The sequence below is a fragment of the Bos indicus x Bos taurus genome, chromosome 9, assembly GCF_003369695.1.
Source record: "Bos indicus x Bos taurus breed Angus x Brahman F1 hybrid chromosome 9, Bos_hybrid_MaternalHap_v2.0, whole genome shotgun sequence".
Taxonomy (NCBI): Eukaryota; Metazoa; Chordata; class Mammalia; order Artiodactyla; family Bovidae; genus Bos; species Bos indicus x Bos taurus.
In genome coordinates, this window is record NC_040084.1 from 86,985,070 (window position 1) to 87,006,603 (window position 21,534).

Genomic DNA, 21,534 nt, shown 5'->3' on the forward strand with positions numbered 1-21,534 from the left:
TGTGTAAAAAAATTCATGCCTAAAGACTAGTCTACCTCAAGGCTCCAGGTTAACTTTGAAACAAAACAGGTATGAATTACTCATCTATTATGCTCTCATGTATCTTCCTTTTTAAGTGGAACAGTAAATCCTAGAATTTGCTGTGGTTTGGGGGGTAGGTTGTGTTTTTTTTTTACTGACTGACATCACCCTTCATTCTTGAAACAAGATACAAAGAAATCCTTAAAACCACCACGGACTACTCATACATATGCACCAACTTATCCCCAGATGTTTCTTCGGAAATTTGCAGCCTTGATAATCTTCTGTGTCTCAAAAATGTCCTGTGGGCTGCTGTAACTTTTTTTGTCCTTTATTAAAATTTTAAGGTGAATAAAATAGCTGAGAGGCAGTAATGTAGGTGAAATTTTGCTGAGGTCCATATCTGTTCTGGTGCCCTGACACATGGTGGTTTTTTTTTTGCTTCTCTGTCTCCCCTTCTGTCTTTGCTATCACCCCCTGCTGCTGCTGCTAAGTCGCTTCAGTCGTGTCCAACTCTATGTGACGCCCCCGTCCCTGGGATTCTCCAGGCAAGGAAACCACTATTCTCTGGTTTTTCAGTGTCAAAACCCACACTTTTGGGTGGCTTCCTTGATGATCCAGTGGTTAAGAATCTGCCTACCAGTGCAAGGGTGCTTAGTCACTCAGTCGTATCCAACTCTTTGCAACCCCATGGACTGTAGACTGCCAGGCTCCTCAGTACATGGGATTCTCCAAGCAAGAATACTGGAGTGGATTGCCATTCCCTTCTCCAGGGCCAATACAAGGGACACGAGTTCAATTCCTGGTCTGGAGAGATCCTGTGTGTCTCAGAGCAACTTGGCCCGTGTGCCACAACTACTAAGCTCATGTCTAGAGCCTGCAGGGTGCAACTTCTGAGAACACACATCAACGACTGAAGCCCGCACATGCTAGAGCCCATGCTCAGCAACAAGAGAAGCCACCGCAATAAGAAGCCCAAGCACCACAAGGAAGAGTAGCCCATAAATAAAATAAATGTCTTAAAAAAAAAAAAAGAAACTGCACTTTTCAAAAAAGTCCTGTTTAGGAAAAAAAAAAAAGAGAGAGAGAGAGGAAAAAGCACTGTCCAGAAACCAGTGGAAAAATGATGGTCCTCAAATGAATCAGTGGAACTCTGTTTCCTTGGGTGATTACAAAAGGGGACTGTGTGGGACTTATAAAAGTGCCATTGTTGCTTCTAAACTTACCAAATCTGTTAATTAATTCCAAAAGAAACATATTATTCTTGGATCTCCAGAGGGGTGTGTGTGGGTGTGAAGCGGAGAGTGTCTGGAAACCAGTGCAAAACTGGTGGTCCCCAGGAAATGAATCAGTGGAACTATACCTTTCCTTGGGTCAGTACAAAAGGGGCCTGAATGGGACTTACTTACAAAAGTGTCACTGTTTCTTTCAAACTCACTGTTGGTTAAGGTTACTAAATTTAAGTAATTCTGAAATAAACACATTATCCTGTATCTCCAAAAGGGGGAAAAAAAAACCATACTGTTTTGACTGATCTGGGGTGGCCTCTGCCTGCAAAGGGCTTTGGTTCTAGAGACTGAGGTTGGGGCACAGCAGTGAGAGCTGAATCCTAGACACTAGACCAGAGGTCAGGGACAAGGCCCTGGCCCTCTGGCTTGACAGAAAAGAATTCCCACAAAGACAGAAAGTAGTGAAACAAGTGTTTATTAGGAAGAAAAAGAATACAGTACATGTGGATGGACACATGGCAGTCAGAGAGAGAGAGTCACGCCCTAGTGGCAGTCTGAATCACTTTTATGGGATATTTTTTCATTTGGGTGTCCTTTGGCTGATCATTTTGATTTGCCTGGTTGAGAATCCATATTAGGAATATTTCAGGATCCTCCCATGCATGCACGCACATCTCTCAGGCAAGATGGATTCCACCGAAGAGGTCTATGGGTAGATTTGACATCACTCCCCTTTTGACCTCCAAGGAGCTTTCTAGTTGGGAGGGTCTCCTTGATTTCAACAATGAGAAATATGTAATATGTGGTCTCTAATCTTTTATCTGGGCAGGGGCCCAGCCTCCTCTCTCGATGGTCCCTCTATGATATTTTGGAGTTTCTGTCCACAGGGAACAAACTCCAATGCTCACCCTGGGTGTGTGTGTAGGGGGGTGGGGGTGGAGGACATGAGGTGGGGCGTCCATCTATCTCATACCTCAAGACCAGAGTTCGGAGGATTTCCTCCACAGGCACTGGAGGTATGAGGTTTTGTTCCCTGTTAAAGGCCTTCTGGGCACTGTTGAACACAGGGAGTAAGTATTTGGGGTTCCTTGGGAGAATCTCTAAGAGAACATTACCCAGGCATGAACATAATCTGTCTGGGTACAAGACAGGATTACCAGAGACCATGTGGATACCATCGAAGAAAAGATGATCTCAGAATAAATAGAATAACACGCTTTTTGACTGTTTACTCTGTGCTGCTCACTGTTCCAGGGGTCTTATTTGCATTTGCATTTCATCCTTTCATCACAGTAATAATGTTAGGAGAACCACTGACTGAAACCGCCCACTCACTCTGGCCATGTTCAACAATAATCACTTGCATGAGTTGCCCTACAGTAGTAAGGAACGTGGAACCTATTGAACTACCTCCAACTGAAAGAATTCAGCAAAGGTCAGAAGGAGAGAGTAGATGCCAGTCCATATGTCCTACCGTGTGTGTGTGTGTGTGTGTGTGTGTGTGTGTGTGTATGCTGTCACTTCAGTTGTCTCCAACTCTGTGTGACCCCATGGACGGCAGCCTGCCACACTCCTCTGTCCATCGGATTCTCCAGGCAACAATACTAGGGGGGTTGCAGTGTCTCTTTATGTCTCCTGCATTGGCAGGCAGGTTCTTTACCACTATGTCCTACCAACCTCCCAGAATCCTTCTCGCTGGAATCCATCTTGGCTGAGAAATCCCTGTGCTACCAGGAAGGACCCTGAGTCAGAATGATTGGCCAGAGACAACCTGGAAACTAATCCCATCACCATAAAGGCCAAGACTGTGAGCCAAGTGGCAGAGCAGTTCTCATGGGTCCCCTTATCCTGCTGTTCTCCACCCAGGTGCCCCTTTCCAGTGAGTTCTCTTACTCTGTCAGCACCTGTGTCTCCTTGGGACATTTGTGCCCAAGTGTTAGACAAGAGCCCAGTCTTGGGCCATGGAAGGGTGTCCCTGTTCATGCAACGATAATACCTTGAAAGAGGGCTTTTGTTATCCCATCTGGCACAGGGAAGTGGTGAATCGAGGATTCAAAAACCAAAGCCAAGCAGAGGCTGTGTTAGAATTTCTCTTTCATTCACTGTTAAACTGACTCACTGAGGGAGGAAAGAAATATTTGAAATGTGATAGGAAGCTTTCTCAGTTATTTATTAATATCATTTCTCTTTTTAAAATTTAGAAACAGTTTACTCCCCTTCGCTCCTCTACCCCTACCCCATGGTCTAGAATATCTAGGATAACTTTTATTAAAGGGATTTACAGTTTGTTTCATGAAGACTAGATATTGTCCAGTAGCCAAGAAAAAACAATAGGTGATATGTGTCTAGGATCTACTTTGATGAGATACAAAGTAATTGTTAGATAGCTCTTAGTGGCCCTTCCTAACATCAGTGTGAGGCCAGAGTGTGGAACAATGCTGATCTTGCTAGGAAGGATGATAAAAATTTGAGGGTTAAAAGGGAAGTTTTTTGAAAGGTTAGCAAAATAGTCAATCATTTTTTTTTTAAAGGAGCCAATCAATTAGCGAGTGTTAGCATCCTAGTGAGCACAAAGTATAGTTCTAGGCTTCAGGAGATAAAGGGAAAAATTTTTAAGGAAGGAAGAAAGAAAGATAAGAAGGAAGAGGAAGGACAGAAGGAAGAAGAAATGGAAGAAGGAAGAGAGGAGGGAGGGGAGGGAAAGAGGAAGGGGGAGAAATCCTGGTAGCATACAAATGACTGAAATCCCTATCCACTCTTCACTCTGTCCCTCATTGAAAATAATTCTAAAGAAATCTTTCATAATCCTTATAAATTCTGCTGTGATAGTATAGATTTTATATATTTTCTTGACCTGTTATCAACAAACATAATTGAAAAACAGAAGACAGATATAGTTATTAATAGCCTTTACTCTTCAAAGATCACATGGGTTCTCTGGAACTTTGTGTATTGGTTAAACAACCCAGGCTGCCTTGAAAACCCTGCTAACTAAATGTTTAGAAAGTCTTTTAATATGTTTTTAAATATTCTCCTTAACATATACGATTCTTTCCTTTTATGGTCATTTTCAGTATTGACCCAGATTATTTCCCAGGCAATCTTACTGAGGAGGGGTAAACCACAAAACATCTACGTAAGACAGAAGACAATTTGAAATTTGACATTTATTTTGTGTTCTCTTTCCCCTAGGACAAAAAGTCAATATTCTTCTTTCTATTATGTTCCTTTACCAGAAAACATTTTCTCTAAGCCTCAGTTTTAAAATCCTATTTTAATCCATTTAAGGGGATCTAAAAATGAGATTAATTAGGAGACTAATCATTCAGTCTCATGAAACTTGAGTTTTATTAAGAGGGACCCATGTATCTGTTTGCTCAAGACAGTCTCAGTTTATCTCTGTGGTCCTGGTGTAATTATTATTTCCACTTCCCAAACATGTTTCAAAGTAGATAATACACCTATATGTTTGTAAAAATTAATTATTTATAGCAGACACACCAGTGTGCAATTGGTTTTAAGTTAATAATGAAGTTATTAGTGTAAACAACATCCATCCTTTAGTAGGCTTCCGTTACCTGTGGCTCCACCTGCAATGCAGGAGACACGGGTGGGGAAGATTCCCTGGAGAAGAGAATGGCAACCCACTCCAGTATTCTTCCTGAAGAATCCCCATGGACAGAGGAGCCTGGCGGGCTACAGTCCGTGGAGTCACAAAGAGTCAGACATGACTGAGCAACTAACACTTTCAGTTTAGCTCAATTTTCCACATCTGATGAGTGGAAATCAATCTACAGATTTATGAATTTCAAATCTCCCTGAACATTGTCATATTCTGTATCATATTTTACATTCTGACTTCAGATTTAACGTATTACATTAAATAATCATGAAACTCAGCAACATATAATGGACTATCTGAAAAAAGTGTCTTCTTACATTTAAGAATGTGTTACAGAATAATATTCAGTTAAACGGATGTAGAATATCCTGTTAGAAAGCAGAAAATATGTAACTTTAAAGTCGGAAACCTCTTGGAATTCCCTAGTGGTCTGGCGGCTAGGGCTTGGCACGTTCACTGCTGTGGCCTGGGTCTAATCCCTGGTCAGGGAACTAAGATCCTGAAAGCCGCATGGGTCAGCCAAAGCACAAAACAAAACAAACAGATCCTCTTGGTCATGGCCAGTCATCTCTCTTACTCATTTTCTTCATAAATGAGGAAACCATATGAGCTTTTCCATAAGAATATGAGCTTTTCCTTATACTTAGTCCATTTAAAGTGCTGAGAACAATACTGGACACACACCAGATGCTAAAATAAGGTTAGCTATTAATTTTAACATAATTAAGGTGGGAGCATAATTCTTCTTAAGATGGAGAACCTCATTTATTTTTGTTTTTTGGAGACCTAAATGGGTGATTTGGATGTGAAAGGATAGGTCCTGGAAACTGGTCTTAAAGTATTGCGAAACAAAGCGAGGGTTGACTATTGTATTATGGAAGATGAGAAAAGGGGTGAGAATTCTGCAGATAGTGAAGAGAGGGGAGGGCTCAAGAAGGGGTTGGGATAGGCACTCAGTGGAAAGCCTGACCAATGAGAGTTGAGTTACCTTTGAGGGCATTCATGAATGTCTCACGAATATATATTTATATATATTATAGTATACATAAATATATATAATTATATATAAATATATATAATTATATATATTTTATATAATTATATATAATTATATAATATACATTATAGTATATATAATTATATAATATATAATTATATATAAATATATAATTATTTATGACTATATTTATATATTAATATAATATATAACATACATAATATAATTATATAATATATACAATATATATTTATATGTATAATATTTTATATATAAATTATTTATAAATAATTATAAATAACCACTATAAGACAGTTGCAATTTGAGAGCAAATAGCTCCTCTATTGCAGGCTTTGTTGCTAGATGGTGGCTTTATAGTCTTAAGTCTATGTGCTATCACTGTTATAACTTGGCTAGGGAATTGGTCCACAATTTCCTCTTTTTTCTTTCCTTAGTTCTTCTGACCAGAGATGGAATCCCCACCTCCTGCAGTGGAAGTGCAGAGTCTTAACCACTGGACTGCCAGGGAAGCCCCACACATTTTCCTCTTTAGTCAGCCTTAAATGCCTAATTTTGTTACTTCTTTATAAACACCTTCAGTAAATTTAATACGGAATCATAAGCATTATTTTTATTTGGCATTCATACACACAATTCATAATCTACAGAATAAAGCTTTTCATAGCAACTGTGAAAATCTAGGTGATCATAGAGACAGATTTGCAATTGCTTGACCAAATATATCCATGAGTGCCAGTTAATAGTCAGCGTCCACCTGAAGGGAACTCTCATAGAGGTCTGATCAGTGGCTTGTTCATGCACCTTTTCTGATCAATCTTGAAAGTAAAAGTGAAAGTGTTAGTCGCTCAGTTGTGTACGATTCTGCGACCCCATAGTCTGTCCATGGAATTCTCCAGGCAAGAATGTGGGAGTGAGTTGTCCTTCCTTCCTCCAGGGGATCTTCCTGACCCAGGGACTGAACGTGGGTCTCCTGCACTGCTGCTGCTGGTGCTGGATTCTTTACTGTCTGAGCTACCGGAGAAGCCCTCTTTAAGGCTTAAGATTTATCAATCTTAATTTTCAGAAATTCAGTAAAAATATATTAATTTTGCAGCTGACACAATGCACAGAGGAATAATAAACACTGGGTTGGCAAAACGTTCATTTGAGTTTTTCATCAGGTTTATTATCTTACAGAAAAACCCAAACAAAATTTTTTTTTTAAACTTTAAATTTTGTATTGGGATATATAGCCAGTTAACAATGTGACAGTTTCAGGTGAACAGTGAAGGGACTCAGCCAAGCCCAATATAATGGATGATACTCAAAGTTCAAAAATTATTTCTGTTGTAGCTGAAAACTACACTTAAGTATAAAAAGGATAAACATATGGCCTTGCAGTCAGGCTCAATAAATCAATTACACAAACACAGAATGGGGGAGACCTCAAGATGGCTATTTGTGTGGAAAGATGAAGTAGGCTTTAGATGTTCCTTCTAATGGAAAGCTCAACATTAACCTACCCTGGAGGAGGAAATGGCAACCCACTCTAGCACTTGCTTGGAAAATCCCATGGACAGAGGAGCCTGGCGGGTTACAGTCTGTGGTGTCACAAAGGGATGGATGGACACGACTCAGCATGCATATTTGTAGTTTCTGATGGCACGCTCAACAGGAACCTATAGTGAGAAGCAGATACTAAAATAGTTTATGTAAATGAATCTTCATTAATAGAAGTGAGACAATGTCTGGATCACAGGAGGTAATAGTCTGTCAAGAAGAACCACAGTTTAAGTATGGGTTTCAATTAGGGGGTTCAGATTTTAAGAGGGGCATGAATGAACCTGAGAAAATCTAAAAAAGGCTGGATGGTAGACAGTCTAAGAGCCAATTCATATGAGGAACATTGCAAGAACTGAGAGTGTTGAGTTCTGAGAAGACCATTTTCAGTGGTGACGTTCATTAAAAAAACAAAAACAAAAAAAAACGAACTTTAATTGCTGCTGCATAGACTAAAAAGATGTGTTCAGTGCTTTTCCAAAAGGAAGACCCAACATAGTTGCATAGAAGTAACAGGGAGGCACATGTATTGGCCCAGTAATGAGAGCTGATTAAAGATGTCATAGGACATGATGCGAACTAGTGAGCTTTCATCTCTGGAAATACCAGGCAGGCTGGATGACCACTAGAAGGGAGGTGAAAGCAGGGCCTCTTGTATGGATAGGAGACTGGGTAAGATGCTGGTCGAAGGTCTGGTCCAATTCTAAGACTGTATAGTCTTTGGATAAATCAACGTGCTTAAATCAGTCTTAAGGGACTAGCTGATTACCGTTCTTATTTTCATCCCAAGAGAAGAGAAATCAGTATTTCCTCACAGTGGGAAGAGCCTGTGAAGATGTAGGAAGGAGAAGACAGCCACCTGCAAGCCAAGGAGAGAGGCCTTAGAAGATAGCAGACCTGCTGACACCTTGACCTTGGACTTTCAGCCTCTAGGACTGTGAGAAATACATTGTTTAAGGCATCCAGTCTGTGGTATTCTGCTATGGTAGCCCTGGCAAACCAACACAGATTTTTCTCCACCTTCTCTGATTGGAGTGATTGGATGAAGTTTATCTGCCTAAGCCAGGAAATACTCTTATCTACAAAGAGGCCCAGCAGGGTTAATACAAAGCCACTTTCCTAACAACTGAAGACTCTGTTTATACAGCAATTCAACGTTTGGGTATTTATCTGAAGGAAACAGAAACACTAACTTGAAAAGACATATAGGACTTCCCTTGTGGTCCAGTGGTTAAGAATCTGCCTGCCATGCAGGGGACACGGGTTCAATCCTTGGTCCAGGAAGACTCCATGTGCCATGCGGCCACAAACTGAGCCCATACTGCAACTACTGAAGCCAGGTACTCTAGAGCCTGTGCTCCACAACAAGAGAAGCCCCTGCAATGAGCACCCTTGCACTGAAACTAGAGAGTAGCCCCTGCTTGCCACAACTAAAGAAAGCCCGTGCACAGCAAGGAAGACCCAGAGCAGCCAAAAATAAAATAAATAAAATTTAAAAAGGATATATGCACCCCATGTTCACTGCTGTGTTATTACAATAGCCAAGATATGGAAACAGCCTAAACGTCCATCAACTGATAAGAGCATAATGAAAATTCGGTGTACAAAAAGAAGGAAATCTTGCCATTAGCAACAACATGGAGGGTCCTTGAGGTCATTATGGTCAGTGAAATAAACCAGACAGAAAAATTAAATACTGTATGATCTCACACTTACATGGAATCTAAAACAAACAAACAAAAAACCCCAAACCAAGCTCAGAGATATAGCGAACAGACTGGTGGTTGCCAGAGGCAGGGGGCAGGACTGGGTGAAAGGAGTCAAAAGGTACAAATTTCCAGTTATAAAATAAATAAGCCATGGGATGTAATGTACAGCATGGTGATTTCAGTCAATAACACTGTCTCTTATTTGAAAGTTGCTAACAAAGGTCCATCTAGTCAAGGCTATGGTTTTTCCAGTGGTCATGTATGGATGTGAGAGTTGGACTGTGAAGAAAGCTGAGCGCCGAAGAATTGATGCTTTTGAACTGTGGTGTTGGAGAAGACTCTTGAGAGTCCCTTGGACTGCAAGGAGATCCAACCAGTCCATTCTGAAGGAGATCAGTCCTGGGTGTTCTTTGGAAGGAATGATGCTAAAGCTGAAACTCTGGTACTTTGGCTACCTCATGCGAAGAGTTGACTCATTGGAAAAGACTCTGATGCTGGGAGGGATTGGGGACAGGAGGAGAAGGGGACGACAGAGGATGAGATGGCTGGATGGCATCACCTACTCGATGGACATGAGTTTGAGTGAACTCTGGGAGATGGTGATGGACAGGGAGGCCTGGCGTGCTGCAATTCATGGGGTTGCAAAGAGTCGGACACGACTGAGGGGCTGAACTAAACTGAACTGAACTGAACTGAAGAGAGTAAATCATAACAGTTGTTATCACAAGAAAAAAAATTGTAACTTTGTGTGGTGACAGATGTTAACTAGACTTACTATGATGATCATTTCACAATATATACATATATCAAGTCATGATGTCCTACATCTGAAACTGATATAATGTTGCATGTCAGTTACATCTTAACTGAGTGTAGGTAGGCACTGGACAAGAGGCTCATTCCCATCAGCTGCAATTCCAGCCCAGGTAAGCCTTATGAAAATCAGTGAGGAGCACTTGATAGGAGGGCTTAATGTCAAACTCCCCTCACTTAATTAACTCAACTAACTCAGGTAGGCCTAATGCTAAGTGAGAAGCTTGCTTTCTGGATCATGTGAACAGTAAGTTCATTTTGTTGTTATTTTCCTCTCTATGCTCTTTTGTATTCTTGATATTTTCTACTTGGGCTGTGAACTGAAACAAAGAAGAAAGGAAAATATATAATGCTTTTAACATTTCTTAAATGTTTTAAAAACATTTTTTAATCCGAGTCAATAAAACAAAGCATGAGTCTTTCTCCTTGAAGGTTTTATGTGCTCTGGAGAAGTTGACAAAAAAGCAAGAATGAAGGTAAGCTTTAAAACACATGGCCAGGGTCTTCCCTGGTGGTCCAGAGCTGAGGACTCCATGCACTCACTGCCAAGGGCCTGGGTTCTATCCCTGGTTGGGAAGCTGAGATCCCACAAGCTGAACAGTGTGGCCAAAAAAATAAAATAAGAACAAAACACATGGTCAGGATCACTGTTTACTCAGAAGAAAAGTAAATTCATATAACAAGACACCTTTTCAACAATCATTTTTATGCTTTCTCCACACTGCTGCCAATTTATAGACATTCGAGGACTGTAAGTAGAAAGATCACTTTGCTGAAACATTAGTTTTCTTTATTACAACATGAATTACCTTCATGTCCACTGTCGGGTCACCTTGCAGCAGTGTCCACTCATACTGGACGATGGCGTGGTCATCTGTGCTTTCTCGGCCATCCAGAATCACGCCATCTGTGGGCAGATGCAAAACCACATCCTGCCCAGCCTTGCTGAGTGGAGGCTCGTCCTTTTCTGTGAAAGAAAAGAAATAATTCATAGGAGAAATGATTCCCTATTTTTTCTCATTTATTATGAGAGGTATTTTTGCCAAGAGTATGTATAGCAACTGAAAGTTATTTTCTTATTTTCATTGCAATAAATTAAATCTGGAAAGTTAAGGCAAGTTCTTGGATTCACATAAAATTCACATAGAAATTCTTGGAATCCAATTTTCATCTAGGAAAACAGAAGAGATTCACAGCTTCTTACTAGTTTTTCTAAGGGAAGCTGATACAGAATTTGAGATACCCTAAAATATTAATAGCAAACAAGTGTGTATTGATATTTAGCTTTTCTCCTTCATAGTAATTCTCACTGTGTCCACTAAATATTAAACATGATGGACAGCCACTCCAGGGATGGTTGATAGAAGCCATCAGATACAGAAAACATTCCTAAGAGCAGAATTGTGGATATTTTACGTGATTTAAGCATCCTATTAGTAAACTTATGCAAATGCACATATATTTTGATGAAGCTTAGTAATTTCTATTTTGATGTGGACCATTGTTAAAGTCTTCATTGAATTTATTATAGTATTTCTTTCGTTTCATGTTTTGGTTTTTTAGCCATGAGGCATGTGGGACTTAGATCCCCGAGCAAGGATCAAAACTGCACACACACCCGCCCCACCCCCACCCCCCACCCCCGCATTGGAAGGTGAAGTCCTAACCACTTGGCCACCAGGGAAGTCCCCAAAACTTAGTAATTTAGCTGGGAAGAAATAACTCTGCAGGCTTTTGTAATACATCCTTCTTGGCATCCACTATTCCACTATCTCCTTCCTCCTCTAGCACCAAAACTTGATCTGAATTTTGGGCTGGACTTCCTTAACTTATTTTGAATGATGTTGTTAAGACAGTGCTCTCCTTCTGCACAGCTGAAGTTGCCCCTCAAGCAAACTTCTAAGGGCCAATCCAGATACCCACTGCCTTGAAGAGGAAAAGTTAAAGTTTTACATACCCTCCTTCTCCTGCCTCTGTAACTCAGCTTGCCCCTTGCAAAGTCTAGATCACATAGGTCACATAGTCTCAGAAAGTGGGGACTTGCAATACTAGGAATTGGAGCTTATTTCGCTCACCCTTGTTCTGCTCTTTGCAATCACTCAGCCCCTGTAAACCTGCTTAACCATGCCTGTTCAGGTCAGGCATCCCCCTCCTCATCGTGACCACTGTTCCCCCACATGAGAAACCCCTTAGTTTAAACCAGCCTATTAACAGCTAGTGTTGCTCACTACAGTCTGTCTATAAAAACTCTGTAATCCCTTTGTTCGGGGCTCAGAGCTTAGAGTGTTAACTCCTCTGGGCCCGCTGGCTTAATAAACCTGAGTTCTCCAACTCTCCAAGTGTGGTGCTTGGTTTCTTGAGTACTGGTTTCTGCAACAGCCTGACAGTTGAAGCTAGCAGTAATCCTATTATTTTCTCAGACTGCAAGGAGATCAAACCAGTAAACCTGAAAGGAAATCAGCCTTGATTGATCATTGGAAGGACTGATGCAGAAGCTGAAGCTCCAATATTTTGGCCACCTGATGCAAAGAACTGACTCATTGAAAAAGACCCTGATGCTAGGAAAGGTTGAGGGCAGGAGGAGAAGGGGACAGCAGAGGATGAGATGGTTAGATAGTAACACTGACTCAATGGACATTAGTTTGAGCAAACTCCAGGAGATGGTGGAGGACATCCCACCATTGCAAGCATGGATGGCATGAAGCAATCCATGGGATCACAAAAAGCTGAACATGACTCAGCGACTAACACAAGGAATCAGCACATTTGCTGTTGCCAAAGGGTACATATTCCTATTGAGAAAATGAGTCCCATTTTTACAGTCACTTAAAACAATGAGTAATCAAATTATGCCACATAAGCAACCCCTGTCTTAGAAGACAATTGGTCTGTTTTTTACCCCTTGAGCAAAGAGCCAGTGCCTGATGACTTTATTCTGCTTCTCTCAGGGAAGCAGAGAGATGACAACTGCTTTACTAATAGGCCCTCTTTTAGTTTTATAGAGAACTTTCCTTTGCCTCTGAAAGGTTCATCACTTTCCACGCAATGGTTTACATTACAATTCTGGAATCTTTTGTGCCTTGCTGAAAAGCTTGTGGGATCTTAGTTTCCCAACCGGGATTGAACACTCACCCATTGCGGAAGTGGAAGAAGAGCAGAATCCTAACCCCTGGACTGCCAGGGAAGTCCTAGGCCCTGAAAGGTTTACCCAAAAATATTTAAGATGGAAAAATCAGATAAGCTTGGAAATACTGCACATGTTATAAAACTAGTCCTGGCCCTCCTGGAAGAAAAAAAAAGTCACTGTAGTCATTTACTTTTCTTTAGGGAAGCTTAAAGATATGGTTTATGAACACAGTGAAATCTCCATATCCTCTAAATTGGTCGTTGTATCAAAAATAATAGAATTGTATTCCCTCCTCAGTTTAAGTCCAGGCAAATTACACTGTATAATGTATTTAAAAATAAGTCAGAGCTGGGACTTCCCTGGTGGTCCCATGGTTAAAAAATCTGCTTGCCATGGAAGGGGACATGGGTTCGATCCCTAGTCTGGAAACTAAGATCCCACAAGCAGTGGGGCAACTAAGCTCATACACCGCAACTACTGAGCCCTAGAGCCAGAGAGCCTGAGCTCTGCAACAAGAGAAGCCACTGTAATGGGAGGCCCGTGCACTGAAACTAGAGAAAGCCCGCATGCAGCGATGAAGAACTAATACGACCATAAATAAACATGTAAGTAAATAAAATCTTAAAAATAAAGCAACCCAAAGCGATTTGGCTTAGGCGACTTAAGCCAGAAACAGGTCTTAAAAAATAAACAAATGACAACAAAGAGAGGAAAGGAGTGTGCCGTCACTCAAAAAAATTTGACTCGATGAACAACAAGCTTAAATGTCACTTTGAGTTTTTGTTATAAAAATGTAATAAGCCAATGTGAAGTACTCTGGAAACACTGATTTCTTTTGAAGATTAAGCATATTTGGTATGATCCACAGAGATGAAATAAAACTCATATCCATCTTGATGGAGCCTATCAAGGTGGCACTTTATGCAGAGAGGTATATTAACTACTCTGATTTTCTATATGTTGCTCTGAGCAATGCCTTATTGACAAGAAAGAGGAATCTGGGTCTTATTGCGTGGGCACCAATAGCCAAGGCTGAGGATGTGGAAGTGGGGCCAGCCAGACTAAGAGAAGAGCCCTAGATATTAAAGGTCAAAATCCATCTTGATTTTTCTGTTTGCTTTTGTGAACTTTTTTCTTTTCTTAATTGCAACATGTCAGGAAAAAGTTATTTACAACCCCAATATGATTGTTTTCATTTTTGATGTCTATTGTTCGTCTTTCCCCATCTGAGCTGCTGATAATAGCAATTAATGTTGGTGATGGCGGTGTTTAGCTGGTCAGTCGCGTCCAACTCTTTACCACCCCATGGACCATAGCCTGCCAGGCTCCTCTGTCCACGGGATTTCCCAAGCAGGAATACTGGAGTGGGCAGCCATTCCATTCTCCAGAGTATCTTCCCCACCTAGGGATCGAACCCGGGTCTTGTGCATTGCAGGCAGATTCTTTACCACTGAACCACCAGGGAAACCCAATAATAAGTAACAGATGACACCACCCTTATGGCAGAAACTGAAGAGGAACTAAAAAGCCTCTTGATGAAAGTGAAAGAAGAAAGTGAAAAAAGTTGTCTTAAAGCTCAACATTCAGAAAACGAAGATCATGGCATCTGGTCCCATCACTTCATGGCAAATAGATGGGGAAACAGTGGAAACAGTGTCAGACTTTATTTTTGGGGGCTCCAAAATCACTGCAGATGGTGATTGCAGCCATGAAATTAAAAGATGCTTACTCCTTGGAAGAAAAGTTATGACCAACCTAGATAGCATATTGAAAAGCAGAGACATTACTTTGCCAACAAAGGTCCGTCTAGTCAAGGCTATGGTTTTTCCAGTGGTCATGTATGGATGTGAGAGTTGGACTGTGAAGAAAGCTGAGCACCGAAGAATTGATGCTTTTGAACTGTGGTGTTGGAGAAGACTCTTGAGAGTCCCTTGGACTGCAAGGAGATCCAACCAGTCCATTCTGAAGGAGATCAGCCCTGGGATTTCTTTGGAAGGAATGATGCTGAAGGTGAAACTTCAGTACTTTGGCCACCTCATGCGAAGAGTTGACTCATTGGAAAAGACTCTGATGCTGGGAGGGATTGGGGGCAAGAGGAGAAGGGGACGACAGAGGGTGAGATGGCTGGATGGCATCACTGACTCGATGGACGTGAGTCTGAGTGAACTCCGGGAGTTTGTGATGGACAGGGAGGCCTGGCGTGCTGTGATTCATGGGGTCGCAAAGAGCCGGACACGACTGAGCGACTGAACTGAACTGAACTATTTACTGGGTGATTTCTTTGTACCAGGCATCACATGAAGCATTTTTGAGCCATAAATTCACCCAGTTTTCACAAGTCTTTGAGGAAACTAGGTCAGATTGGCTAAGTTAGTTGCCTAAGACCACACAAGTGATGAATTTGTCACTTGAGATGTCAGCTCAGATCTGTCTAACTGAAAGGCTCTACTTAACCCAGTATATTTTGGGAGCACTCACATGTATTCTAGTTACAGTAAATATAAAGTTACATCCTGAATTTAACCCAACTTATTGATGTATTCTTACTTATTGATATTTATTCATATATCCTACCATTGCTTGTGTCACTGTATAAGCTTCACAGTTGTCACTTTAAGTCCCTAGCCTCTACTACTGGACATTACTTTGTTACCAATTTTCTTCACCATCATACATAATGCCACAATAATTTTTTTGCTCATACTTTTCTTTAGCATGGATCATTTTCCTTAAAACATATCTCAGGAGAATGAATATTTTAACGTTCTCTGATGTCTTTCTTGATTGATTTCCAAAAGAGACATTTCAATGTACACTTTCAGTGACCATGTATGATTATAAGTTCACCACATGCACATCAATGTAACTTCAGTAAACTTATTATTGCCAGTGTAACAACAGTGCATGTGTGTGTGCTAAGTCACTTTAGTTGTGTCCGACTCTTTGTGACCCTATGGACTTGTACTCTGCCAGGCTCCTCTGTCCATGGGATTCTCCAGGCAAGAATACTGGAGTGGGTTGCCATGCCCTCCTCCAGGGGATCTTCCTGACCCAGGGACTGAAAGAGTCTCTAAGGTCTCCTGCATTGGCAGGCGGGTTCTTTACCACTGGTGCCACTTGGGAACAGTAACCTGGTATTAAATGAGTTTTTCTGATTACTTCTAAGGCTGAACATTTTTCCATGTTTATCAATTAAATATCCTCTTCTGGAAGCTGTATTCATATGCTTTACCTACTTCTTTTTGTTTTTCTTACTAATTCACAGAACCAGGTCTCCTGCATTGCAGAAGGATTCTTTATCAGCTGAGCTACCAGAGAAGCTCCTGATTCACATAAGCTTGCTATTAATATAATAAATACACTGGTCTCATACCTTCCCAGACTTCTATTTGCAATTTCTTTTGTTTCTTGACATAATGAAGTTTTTAAAAACATGTGTATACTACATCCTTTCTCTTTATGATCTCTTTAATTGATTAGAAAGTTATCTTCCCCCCAGATGTATAATAGTGAAATTTATTTTCTTCAAATCTTCTATGTATGGAGTAACCTATGGCCTAATTTTTAAGCAAATTATTTAATTCTTTAACCCATTTGGAATTTCTGTGTGATCAGAGTTGCAGGTCTCAATGTATTCCCACTGGTTATCTCAATAGTATTACATAATTATTTGCAACTCCTTTGTGATATTTATTTATAACACAAAAGGGAGAGGTTGAAAATGTGAGAAACATGCAATAGGTCAGGCACTCACGGAGGGATGAGCTTTGAACATTCCCAGGTCAGTTCTTTCCTTTGCCCTTGGAGTAGATGAGAGAAAGGCCGGGGGTGGCTATGCATGGGTTTACAGAGGGGATGGCAGAGCTCTGTCCAACACTGACTTTCCCTAACACAGATGCAAGCCTGACTTCTCAGATTACCCAGCGTTTGCCCAGAGATCCTGGTTTTCAGGCTGAATATCCTGGAAATATGGAATATGGAAATATGGAAAGAGCATAAGGGTGCTGGCCCTTGAGCTCTTGGAGACTGTATTCTCTGGGTCCTCTGAGGTCCTAACCGCTCCACTGCCTCCTTCCTGCTGCTCCTCACTTTCATCAGAAAACATAGACCCCCAGGTCCTCCAGTCAGCCACACAATACAGCCAAGGTCCCATAGTGACATCAGGTACGTGGGAACTGCCTTTCTAATCCACAAAGCATGTCCACCCTTGATCCTCATGACAGCCCAGCTGGGAGGCAAGGCCAGCACTCAAGTCCTAAGAGGATGAGCAGGGAACCTCACGGAGAAGAGCCGGCTCTCAAATTCAGGACTCAGGACCGCAAGCCCCCTGCCCTGCCCTTTGTACACAACTGCAGGAAGATTGCGTCAATTCAGCACACCTCTCTCTCCAGCATCCTCCACTCCTTCCCACCTTCTCCCATCATCCCAGGTAGCTGCTTAGTCAGTCTCACCCTGGAAACTCAACTGAGGGCATCTCTTCTTCCAGGTGTCCTGATGCTGTTGGAGAAAGCATTCAAGTTGCCCCAGAATACAGCTCCACAACTCACAGAGCACAGCTCATGACTCATATAACTCAGCTCACAGCTCACATAACACAGCTCACAGCTCCACAGAACACAGGTCATAACTCACACAACACAGTTCACAACTCACACAGCACAGCTCACAACTTACAATGCATAGCTCCACAAAGCAGGTTCTATGATACCTTTGGACAGGTTACTTTCTCTCACCAAGGCTTCGAGTACCCTGGAGATTATGAGAGAACCTAGATTTGGAAAGGACAGATTTGTGAGGACAGAGTGAGTTCATGTGTCTAAGGAGCTTATAGCAGTGCCACTTATCAAACTCAATAAATGTCCACAAAGAACAGGGCTGATGGGGTCTGCTATAACAACAAACAGGGCTGATGGGGTCCGCTAAAAATGTGAACTGTGCAATTCCACCTGGCCCCCTGCCCTTTTTTCATAATCCTTGTATTCACCCTCAAATGGACCCTAAAACATTTTCTGTAAATTTCTAAACCATTTTCATGCTCCTTTAGCCTTAAACTACATGTGCTCACAGCTTCAGAAAAACAAAAAACATTCATGAAGGAACCACTTAGTCTCAGAAGCACAGGGAACTTCAGGAGGTTAAGGATCTAGGCAGGAAAAACACAAGACCTTTGCCCTCTCTGCAGACAGAATGAGGAGACCTTTGCCCTCTCTGCAGACAGAATGAGGAGACCTTTGCCCTCTCTGCAGACAGAATGAGGAGACCTTTGCCCTCTCTGCAGACAGAATGAGGAGACCTTTGCACTCTCTGCAGACAGAATGAGGAGACCTTTGCCCTCTCTGCAGACAGAATGAGGAGACCTTTGCCCTCTCTGCAGACAGAATGAGGAGACCTTTGCCCTCTCTGCAGACAGAATGAGGGCATTTGGGCCAAGCAGCACCCTTCCATGTTTCCATATTCCTGGGATCCAAAGAACTTGTGAGCAGAGCAGCTCTTTTCCTGAATAAGGACCAAGCCCAGTGGTCATCTGGGTGTACCCCTGAGCATCCCCAAAGTGAATTACTAGACAAACTTCCCCCCGCCCCCGCCCAGAGAAAGGAAGGTCAGAAAAGGAAGTAGAAGAAAAAAGGATTCAGAAACTTTTACAATAAACTAAAGTCCCCCCCACCCCCCATGGCAGATATATTCTTTCCTTGTTTCCACTTTCCTGTTTCCACTGGCTTATAAGAAAGCTCCATTTGGCAATGCTGGTTTTCTCCAATTGTGCAGTGAGAAGGGAAAGGGATTTTGTTTCATTGGTGCTGGGATTTATTTTTGAATCCCTGCTTGGGCAGAGGAAAGCTGTGTGTGAAACAGCCATGGGTGGGCTCAGGGATGTAGGTGAAAGTGCCTCCCGCCTCCACTTCAGGGAGAAAACTTTGGGGTCCTTTGCAGTGTGTGCCTTAAGGCCTAGAAATCTCAGGTGACCTTGGATGTTTATTCCACTGGAGGTGGGAAGGGAGGTGGGCCATTGTGGACACAGATTTCCAGACCATTCTCTTTGGACCTAAAGATCATGGAGACTCCAGATTTCCAAAGTGGCTGAGGCTATGCCCCTCTAGTCTTGTTATAATTTCACTTTTGCGTCATCATAAAGCAAACAGCAACAGAGTGCAATCAATCACACTCAGCTGAACACAAGCAGGCCCAATCAAGGTTTTATTTCCTGAGACCTTATCTCCACCTGCCACTTTTTTTTTTTTTTTGCCTCCTGTTTAGGTCTTAATTCTCATTCTGATCATCCCCAGAATAAAAACCATCAAGCAAAAAGCATCTTTTTTAGCTCCTCTTCAAAAGAGAGGTGCTTTAAATTTTATTTTCAATTAATTGAGTTCCTTTTCTCCCCACTCCTTAAAAAAGAGAATCATAGTTCATAGGAAATAGTTAGACCCACTTCAAAATAACCTGACCTATTCCCTTCCGAATTTTGTCTGATGAAAGCAACTTTAGGTGGAATCATGAATCCTGAGAGCCAAGCTAAGAAATAAGGGTGATTGCTATGAGCAATCTGGCATCTAATTAGATTTTGTTCTTGTAATTACTTGACACAGACCATACCTTATAAGAACCTCTGAGACTAAAATAGACTTTCCCCCCTGAAATTTTCTCTTCCATTAAATCAAATTTCTGTGAATCTTTTCAGATCAGTATTCCTCCCTAAGTTAAGAAAAATTCCAGAAGCAGTCCACCGTGCCCGCTTCCACCCAATCTACTAGGGGTTTCTCAAAAAACATCCCTAGGACTGAGACATCAAAGCCGGATGTTTCATTTCTGACTTGACTGAGGAGGGCCCAGTGGTTCTGCCTAGGCAGGTCTCCCAGACGCAGCCACCAACAGGTACAAGGGCAGCGACAGCAGGGCCCAAGCGACCAGGCCCGGGCCTCGGGTGGCGTGCTTACCCAGGCGAGGCGAGGCCCGGGTGAGGGCCGGGGCGCCGGCTTCCAGGCCTTCCTGCTCGCCCTCTGGGGAGCGGCTGAGGCTGTAGCTGCTGTAACCTCGGTGCAGCGCGAACTTGCAGACGCTGCGTCCTCGCCAGGTGCAGTTGAAGAGGTAGCAGCCGAGCGCGGTGGCCGGGGGCGCGGGCCGCCGGGGCAGCTCCACCACGGCCACGGAGCAGTGCGGCTCGAGGCAGCAAGCCTGCAGGCACTGCCGCCAGTCCTGCACGGCCGCCGGCGCGCTCAAGAAGCTGGCGCCGGCCGCGATCGAGTCCTTGGTGCGGATGATGGCGTCGGGCCTAGCCCTGTAGCCGCCGCCCCCGGGGCCCGGGCAGCCTTCCTGAGGGTCGCCGCCCGCGCGCAGCTCGAGCTCCAGCTCCTCCTGCGGCCTTTCCTGCTGTAGCTGTCGGCGGAACTCCTCCAGCAGCTGTTCCACCCCCGAGAGCTGCGCATGCAGCTCGGACAGCGGCGCGGAGGGCGAGCCGGCCGCGCGGCCACCGGGCAGCCACAAGCACAGCAGCAACAATCCAGGCAGTGCCCGGCGCGGCGGCGGGCGCCTGCGCCCCAAGCCCGCGCTCTCCCGGGCGGCAGAGGCCATGACGGGCGGCGGCGGAGGAAGTGAGGCGACGCCGGGCGTCAGAGTGCTAGGGAGAGGGAATACGGGTGAGCGCCGGCCCCGGGGTTCTCCGGCGCGGCCGCGGCGGGAGCTAGGCACCGGAGACCTCAAAGCGCGGCCTCCCCGGGGCCCCGCTGCGCCCCCGAGGCCGCAGGCGCGCAGTCGCCGGCGGGAATCGTAGCGGCTGGAGGCATAGCCGGCCCGCCGCCCTGGCACCGCTCCTCGTCCCTTCCCAGAAGTCCGGGCGCGACAGCGACTCTCTGCCAGGAGCCGGGGAGCAGATCGGCAAGAAGGCGGCCGCGTCTACCGGATCAGCACCCGGAGGTGAACAGCGGCCGCGGGAAGTGGGGCGTGTCAAGCCTCGCCCAGCCCCGCCCCTCCGGGCCCGCCCCCCGCAAGTTCGGCCCCGTCCATATTCCGCCCCCCCACCCTTTTTTTTTTGTGGGCGGGGAAGGTAGCCGTCAGATATGCAGATAACACCACCCTTATGGAAGAAAGTGAAGAACTAAAGAGCCTCTTGATGAAAGTGAAAGAAGAGAGTGAAAAAGTTGGTTTAAAGTTCAACATTCAGAAAACTAAGATCATGGCATCTGGCCCCATCACTTCATGGCAAATAGATGGGGAAACAGTGGCTGACTTGAGTTTTCTGGGCTCCAAAATCACTGCAGATGGTGATTGCAGCCATGAAATTAAAAGACGTTTACTCCTTGGAAGGACAGTTATGACCAACCTAGACAGCATATTAAAAAGCAAAGACATTACTTTGCCAACAAAGGTCCGTCTAGTCAAGGCTATGGTTTTTCCTGTGGTCATGTATGGATGTGAAAGTTGGACTGTGAAGAAAGCTGAGCGCTGAAGAATTGATGCTT

The 21,534-nt window shown here is 43.4% G+C and overlaps 1 protein-coding gene across 1 annotated transcript in view; it reads right to left on the minus strand.

Annotated features, from left to right (window-relative positions):
- Positions 1-21,017, minus strand: part of LRP11 (LDL receptor related protein 11) — a 57,941-nt gene extending 36,924 nt beyond the window's left edge. Inside the window, exons 1-2 of the mRNA XM_027551809.1 lie at positions 20,014-21,017; positions 10,761-10,918 (exon numbers count right to left, since the gene is read on the minus strand). Of these exons, the coding sequence (XP_027407610.1) occupies positions 10,761-10,918; positions 20,014-20,647 (792 nt within the window). The 5' untranslated portion in view covers positions 20,648-21,017. The remainder of the gene's footprint in view (positions 1-10,760; positions 10,919-20,013) is intronic.
- Positions 21,018-21,534: the final 517 nt, after the last annotated feature.